The 8,636-nt window shown below is 48.6% G+C and overlaps 1 protein-coding gene across 1 annotated transcript; it reads right to left on the bottom strand.

Moving 5' to 3' along the window:
* Window positions 1–4,938: 4,938 nt before the first annotated feature.
* Window positions 4,939–6,024, bottom strand: LOC144148444 (nuclear receptor corepressor 1-like). The gene has a single exon (XM_077679981.1). The coding sequence runs from the start codon at window positions 6,022–6,024 to the stop codon at window positions 4,939–4,941; it is 1,086 nt and encodes a 361-aa protein (XP_077536107.1).
* Between the last annotated feature and the right edge of the window lie 2,612 nt (window positions 6,025–8,636).

Genomic DNA, 8,636 nt, shown 5'->3' with positions numbered 1-8,636 from the left:
ACGTGGGCTCCTTAGAACGTGACGACGCCGATAATAGGGCGCCCTGGAATAATGGCGTGAAGAATAGGTTGGCCAGTGCTGATTAAAAGGGTACGATTTCTAAGAGCTAAACAAGAGAAATTCCTTAAACGAATGCCTCTTGCCGACCTTGGCTTGCTGTCCTTAATGGCAGCACGGACAGACTCACAAATATTTGCAAACACTAACGCTAATCGGAGTGCATATACGCAGTGGTGTAAATAATAGCAGAAATGATGCCTTCAAACAATACAGCGCCTCCAGTGCGGCTCCGTTGTGTAGTATATATTTTAAATGCACCCAAAAAGCATAAGCGTGCAACGAATAAAATTATCAGAATGACAATAAACAAACAAGAATCGATTCGAAATAATATTGTAAATTAATATGAAGCGGGGTGCATGCGTTAACCCGGAAATGGAAAATGAAGTTGACAATTTGATCGAACAGGCTTATCATTTCCCGGAATTCTCTATGTCACTTAAAACGAACAGAAACGTACGTTTTGTAGAGTAAAAGTAAAACAAACACCTGGGGCAAGATATTTTATTATTTACCACTTTTGTCACCACCCTAAGTTGCGGTAGGCTTATTCGTTTTATGTTATAAAGGGGCCCTATAATAAGGCATGATACGAGAAAACTACAAGGGAAGTTTTAACGAAAAAACATGGAAGGTTACTTAGTGTTTGTTGTGATCAAATGCATCAGTTTAAGCTAACCCTAACAACGTGTTAAGTCGTAAATGTTGCTGGCGGCATGTCAAAAAAATGGCCGCGTATGTGCTCCTTTTTTTGCAAATGACGTCAAAAGACGATAGTCTTTATCGAGTTTTGCCAAGTAAATGCCTCCCTTCGCTTTCCCGCTCACCTATCATGTTGTTCCTCTTGCGTCGCGCTCCTCCCAAAATAAAGACGCCAAAGGTTTGCTTAAATCACTTTAAATTTCCCGCGTTCCACTGCTCCAAACCGGGTGTCTCGATGCCAACGCTGCCCTACGGCGAAGACGCGCGTGAATCGAGGCGCCCTACTTCCACGTTTATAAAACCGCGTTTCCCTAGTCGACGTGCGTTCCAAGCAGAACATGGAATCTATCTAGTGGAACCTTTCGTAACTGTTGCCACTTGATTTCTTCAAATGCCGCCTGGAGCTATATGGCGCGGGCGACAGCAGGCGACGGCGGAGTGATATTTTTTTCTTCAGTTGATGAAGTATTTAATCTCGCCAAAATCAAACATGTACGATTTTTTATAAAGGAACGCTGCAAATATCACTTCTGTATTCATTTGTTGCCTTATATATGCGTAATGTCTTGTTGTTCTAACAATAATGTCTTGTTGTTCTTCAACAATATTGACAAGTATGAACACAACACCGGAATTAGACGGGCACATTTAGCTGTGACTATAAAGACTATTGCGGAGGCAGTGTTTTACTTTGGCCGGATGGCTGAATCGAGTCACAGACAGACAGACAGACAGACATACAGACACACCAAAATTTCTGGGTTTAAGTAGCCCAAGAAAGACTATCGTCTTTAATAAAAACCGTCATTAGTTACTACGGTGGTCACACTCATAGGGAACACGGGAGCGCGTGGCGCGAGCTACTAGAGCATTCTAACTGCGCTTCGCGGAAACAGCGCTCATGAGCGTTTCGAGGGAAAGGAGAGTTAGATGTCGCGCGCAGCGCGTCATGATGCGGCAGCGCTTCGTCTGCTACTCGTGAGCTGCCGCCTCTTAGGAAGCGGTCGACGTTGCCAGTGGCCGCCGTAGACGGCAAAAATAAATACTGCGGCGCTGGAAAAAACTTCAGATATTTCTTTTACTCGAAAATAAAACAGTTTATGCACGGAAGCAAGACCGAATTGAGGTCTTTTAAATGTAGAGCATTTGTATAACTCATGATGTCACCCGTGCGTCGGCGTCCGCAGCAGCCGGCCTCCCCCTACACTATAAAAAGAAAAAGAAATAACAGTTACCGGCGCCAGGTTTCAATCCCACGACCCTGCGGGCGGAGCGCAAGGTACATGGTGCTCTACCCACTGCGCCACAAAACGACACAGAATCAAAGGCTACGAACGCGCCTTATATCCTTGACTCATTCAAACTACGTCGTCAGCGGCGTGCGTTGGCGACTCAGCGGCGTGCTAGCGGCGTGATAGCTGCGTGGTGTACACGTGATAGCCCCAACCCCCCAAACACTAAACGTTACCGCAATACAACCACCCCCTACAAAGCGGGTTGGCGCGGGCTCCACTCCGGTCAACTCCTGCGCTCTCTTCTCTTGCGTTCGTCGGCGGTCGCAGTTGATAAGCGATGGAAGCAAGACCTTGAACTAGTACCGCGACGCAATCCAACATCAGCGTCGCGGGACCAGTACAAGACATCGTACCATCGTCTTCGTCGACGTCGGCACAAGACAAGGCGGCGAGGCTGCCGACCGACGCCGAACGCAAACGTCGTAAGCGTGCCGCCGACGCCGACCTTCGTGAACGAGAAGCCGCGGCCAAGCGTCAACGTCGAGCAGCGGATCCAGGCCTTCGTCAGGAAGAAGCAGCGTCTGCTCGTCAGCGTCGGGTCACGGACCCTTCGATTTGTGCGCGACCCCACCGATTGGGGGGGGGGGGGGGGGCGGGGGGGGGGGGGTGCAAGTGATGGCAATAAATAATAACAAGTTGACGTTACCTACTTACGTCTCTCTCCTCTCTCTCTCTCTCCTCTCTGTCTCTCTCCTCTCTCTCTCTCTCTCTCTCTCTCTCTCTCTCTTTCTCAAACCCAACTACCACCACCACAACTACCACCACCAACCCTACGCCACGTAAACGACCCCAATGCTCTGCATTTACTCGTGTCCCTCGCGCGGGGGCATGCGATGGCGGATTTTTTTCCTACGACGCGCACCGGCATTCGGCAGCCGTGAAGATCGCTAGCAGGATCCGTCACTGTGAGCTGTGGAGTGTTTTCAGTGTTCGACCAGCCTGACGATACGCGACTACCACGCGCATTGTCTGCAGCGGGCGTCGCAATCTACAGAACGTTCATCTGTGTGAGCGTAAATAAGGACGAATCTCAACTGATTACGAACCTCGTTTGAAACAAAAAACCGATTCTCGGCATTGCAATGCTTCCATTCCTACTTTTTTTGTATCTTCGTGCGTTTTGTGCATTGTTGTGAATAACAGTAGCTGCTAGTTTGCTTCTAAATTTCTGTATTTTCTATCATCTGCTAGCTATGGCACGCGGCATAACTAGCTTTACTCCAGGTTGAGGAGGGCCTTTCTTAAACTGGAGAAGCTCGCTAACCTGCGAAAAGATGTCGTGCAGTGAAGCCCCCCAGCCTAGGAGCATTACGGGGAAACTCGATTTCAAAGAATTTTTATTTCACGGCCAAGCGCAGCTTACATCGGGGAACAACCCAGACAATGTGGTAGTGTCCCATTCTCAGTTTTCTGGCAAAACACACACGCAAATTCCTCGTCTGGGCGTCATTTATAGTATAAGTTCTGGGGTGAAGCGTCCTGAACTGTTTCCGCTCTCATCCGCGAAATTAGTTGAGAGGGGTGGCATGGCAGCTAAGAATGAATCTTGTGTTTCTCGGGTAGCTTCAACTCTACATATTTTTACACTGTTTATATGCCCCTGCGGTCGGCAGCAGCGCTCTAAATAACACCACAGACCTATTGCCGCGGGCGATATCTTGCAAGGGATCTGCTACCAACATCCGGCCCCCGTGCAGCGCGCGTCTCCTTCAGCCGGAAGAATTCAACGAATGTCGGGGCGCAATTTCAAATCTCGGATCGGGATACTCCAGTTTACGCTAGCCCGGTGGGCCCGTCGTGGTACCATACTCGAGACACAAACTATTAGGACAAGTCATGGTGACTTATGCCAGTGGCGACCGACTGCTTTGGGGATCCTTTCTTTTGCTTCCAAATAGAGATTCGAGAAAATGCGGTGCAGTATTTCAACCACGTTGGTTGAATTTGTTGCTACGCCTGTGCGGCTGCAGCTTGTCTCGCACCTCGCTGTGACGGCTCGTGCTAGCGATACTCATGGCTGCAGAATGATGATGCCTGTCGTAATAAAAGACCGCGATTCATTCTTGCTTCCCTCCGACAGCCGTTTTGTTTGCGAGTAAAACAAACCAAATTATTTTTCAGCGCCGCAGTATTTATTTTTGCCGTTCACGGCGGCCACTGGCAACGTCCATTGCTTCTTGAGCGGCGGCAGCTCGCAAGTAGCAGACGACGCGCTGCCGCCTGGTGACGCGATGCGCGCGATGAGATCCGTACTCTCGTTTCCCGGCAAAGCGCATGTGCGCTGTTTTCACGCGGCGACGTTGGGATGCTCTAGTAGTAGCTCAGGCCACGCGCTCCCGTGATCCCACTAAGTGTGACCACCATAGTACAAGGTGTATTAATATACGGCGAAGTACGGGATGAAAGTAGGTTTTATTTCTGTTGGATAAGTAAATAAAAGTCGAAAAAGTAGAACGCTTGCTATCATATAGGCGTTCTTAAATCCCAACCAGCGGCACTTTTTGACGCTGAAGCATTGCGACGTAAGAAAGCAGTATATCAATGTTATATGCATATTGGCACAGGGCACCCGAAATGTAAACGTAGACAACGAGCCGCAAACAGGTGCCCCGGTGCGGTGCAGGAGTAACCAAGTTGCTGCCGCTCGAAGTATCTGCTGCACTGCAGGGGGGGCGGGAGGGGGGCTGTCAGCTGTAGATGGGATTGTGATTCCCTCTGTCATGACCATGGTAGCGGGTAGCGAGTTTCCACTCGAGGAGAAGTAGTTGCGTACAGTAACAAATCTCTCCAAAGTCTTATGTTGAAATATCGCAGGGGGACTCATAACCGTTGGTCGCAAATGAAACTGCTTGTACTTCTTCCTGTTCATGGAAAGATAGTTCTACTGTACACAATCCGGGACGCTTCTGCCCAGGGAGTAGGCAATGATGTGAAATTTCTTTGGGTGCTCGATGAATTTTTCGCAGACCTTCTCGGGTTCTTTGGACACTTCGGCCAAGTAGCTTTCTTCAAATTCCGCCATCTGGTCCTGAATGAGGTTGTGGAAGTCCGCATGACGTGGGTGGCACGGCTGATTGTTCAGCATGGGCGAAATTGTCGCGGAGTTCCGATTCCTCTGCCTCGACTTTTCTGTCTTGTGGAGGCCGAATGTCACCTGCACATCGGCACCCATGCGCTTCGGCTGGCCTGCCTTCGAACGACGCAGGTGCTCCGGACGCTTCTTCTTCTGCTCAGAGAACTGTTTCGCAAAGAACTGTAGCTGCTTCTGCTCGTTGGCTTCCCACTCTGCCCTAATGTGTCTCTGGCCCGTCTCATTTTGCGGAGCTTGCATGGGATCACTGCGGGTATCTGATAAAGTCTCCGTAATGGAATATCGTACTTGAAATTTTCTTTTAAAATGTAGCATTAGAGCTCTCTTGAATACGTCAATGTTTTTCTTGTTTTCGATGCAAATGGCAATGTACGAAGGTTGATGGTCCTCATTCTCAATGACTTGTGGTCCAAAATTCTCGACGACAGCAAGAGCGAGGCACGCGTTTTCCCTAGTTTTAGTGCAGGCGACCTCCACGATGCTGCTAGGACTTAGGCCGGGTATGTCGTGGACATCGTCGCCGTTTCCAGCGAAGTCGTCGCAGGCCTCAGGTTCTGGCTGTCGGTTGCGGAGTTTGCCGGTGGGAAGCTTGACCTTATCGGTCCCCCTATCCAGTCTCTTGATGCCGACAACGAGGTCGTCCTCGGAGGAGCGCTCTTGCGGAAAACGCGGACCACCTTCCTTGGGCAGCGTGGAAATCACGGTCTCCAACACGGACTTGCCGGGTGTATCGTCAACCTTCGTTCTCTCCATCGGAGGTGGCGAAGGGTTGGGCAGCGAAGGCTTGCCGAAATCAGGGTCCCTCTGCTGCCGCAGGCGCAGTCGAGAACATTCAGCGGAAGGCACCAGATTCTCAGACGGCTCTTCCCCCGCCATGCTTCTTCTTCTTCACCTAGGATTACGTGTGCCCCTCGGTTTCTTATGATGATGATGATGATTCTGCTCTTAGTGTTCGCCTTCGTCGATCCACTGCTGCACCGTCACGAGAGAATCACGCGAAGCTGGTCGTGCTATTTCAATAAATACAAAGAAATGGCGACCCCGATGTTCTCCTAAACCCTCCACGCTTAGATTACTGTTCACTTTACCACACTATAGCAGTGTGGACATGCTTGCTCAACTTCGATGCTGACCTTCAGAAAGTTTCCGTACAACAAGCATCGGACGCTCCATGGCTCAAGGGCTACAGTACGATGCCTGAGGAGCGGAGGTGTCTCTGGGATTGCCCAATCCCTGCTCTCCCTTTCTTGAGTCCAGACCTAATAAGGTTGCTCATATCATCATCATAAACGTATTTCCCCATCCACGCGTTATCACAGTTTAGCCAGCTTCAATTTTGATACTGGGTTTACCGTTACTAGGAAAAGTAGTGCCGCAATGTTATACAAGCGTATATAGTGGTTTTCTGGGCCCATTAGAATTTCTCCTATTTCAGTTTGTGTACTTTTCTTTTTCTATTCTATTCAAGCTTAACCCTTTCTTCCGCTACCCGGTGTTCAACTTGTCTATTTGAACTGGCTCACTAAACTAAATCCTTGTTGGCGAATCCTTCTGAGTCACTAATGGTACTTTTGTGTAACCTTTATCATCATGATCATCACATCATCATTAGAAAAGAAAGCCGGCAGTAAGATGACTAGAATCAGAGTTACTCAATATATACAGTTGCGAAACTCCCATAGGCCCCATGTATCAAAAACCCGGTCTTTGGTTGCCCCTTTGCGCCGGGGCAAGGACGGGCAAGTTAACTAGCCTGTCGTCTGGCGGCAGAACGTTGAAGTAGTACTCAAGCGCTTGCGGTTGCTGCCGTGTGTCATAAAAAGAAAAGCCCCAAACACCCAAGTACTTTTCACCTAATTAATGTATTCTAATTTAAAAAAGTAGTCTTTGTTGTACAAAAAGTTTTGAATAATAATAGTACAACGAAGTTCAGGTTTGTCTCCTAGGTGCCGCGCGTGTCGACTTGCCCCTTAGCTTCCACGGAGCAGCGGGGCTAGCGTCGCCCGGATTCTGAAGCGGAGTTTCGAGACCGGTATATATCCAGAACTTCTGGGCTATAATGGAAGTCGTGAAAACCAGCCTCAAAACTCTGGCTCACAAGCGCGTGCATCCACGTGACGGCGCTGTTGGTATCGGCGCCATAACAAACGGGGGAACTACAGCGCATCGAGCGTGGTCATTACGCCGTCTTTGTTTGCGTAGATTAGTTACCTACTTTGTGCAACATGCGTATTTTCTAGTGACCGTATGTTAATCGCGGTGTCGTGCCCCACTGACACATTTGGTGCCACGCGAAAGCTGGTGTGCCAATCGCTGTGTTCGTTATGTTCCAATTGGTCACCTCACTTTTCTCTTGCTTGCCCTTTGTGGGGACGTTGAACTGTACCCCGGTCCCGATAACGTCATTTCCATCCCGGTTACCCTTGCCAGTGCCCTATCACGCTTAAAAATCTGGGAAGACACTGTTTTGTCTGAGCTCGCTATAATTAATGCTGTGCAGTCCGCCATCAAAAACCAGGTTGGTCGCCTATCCACTTGCGTTGATTAACTTCAAAAATTGTCGAAGCAAATCAACCATGCCCCCCGATATTGTAATCGGGAAGCAAAACTGAAACAATTAAACTTGCTTCAAAATTAAATAACCTCGCACAAAAATGCGGTGACTCGGAAAATAACTTTCACAGAGATAACGTACTTTTTTCGGAATTGAAGATACACGTGACGAAACTTGGAAACACTCAAAATCCCGGGTTATTTCCTTGTGTCCAGATAAACTTGGAATTCCTATTATGAGGGGGATATCAAACGCGTACACAGGCTCGGGCTTTCCGAGGACTGTAAGAACAGGCCAATCATAGTTACACTTGCGCGGTTTCAAGTATAAAGTAACATCCTGTCACCCGGTCCAAAACACAGAGGTTCAGAAATTTCTATCTATGAGGATTTTAAGGAAAAAGTTGTACGCGTATCCGAAACAGAGCGGCTTCTCCAGTTTTAAGATATGATTTGATGAGCTCCAGAAGAACAAAAAACAGCTTTGTTAAATCCTAAATATAACAAAAGTTAAATTGTAGCCACCACTGCAGGCTTGTCTGACACCAGTTTCCTCTCCTCAGCAGCCACTGCTACCCCCCCCCCTCATGCATCACGCAATCAGATAATACCAGTCATACTGGCGAACGTTCGTATTTACATATCAAAAAAAGATACCGTGGAATCAATTCTCGATGACAACAAACCAGACATAGGCATCTTCACCGAGTTTTGGTTATCTTCTTATATAAGTAATACCAGAGTCCTTCAATGCTTTACTGGTCACGAAACTGCTCGGTAACTCAATGGGAGAGCTTCATATGCTGCGTTTGGCCGCCGCGCGGTGGCGCCACCCTCTCACTGAGGTTACTCCTTGGGCGGCGTTGCGCTGGCTCGAACGGCGGAGCCGCGGCGAGTTGTGTTTGTTTTGTGCGGGGGAAAAAATGTAACGTGCA

This window comes from Haemaphysalis longicornis, unplaced genomic scaffold (genome assembly GCF_048455015.1).
Source record: "Haemaphysalis longicornis isolate Haplotype H1 unplaced genomic scaffold, Haemaphysalis longicornis Haplotype H1 scaffold_8, whole genome shotgun sequence".
Taxonomy (NCBI): domain Eukaryota; kingdom Metazoa; phylum Arthropoda; class Arachnida; order Ixodida; family Ixodidae; genus Haemaphysalis; species Haemaphysalis longicornis.
This window is presented reverse-complemented; position numbering and strand designations above follow the sequence as displayed.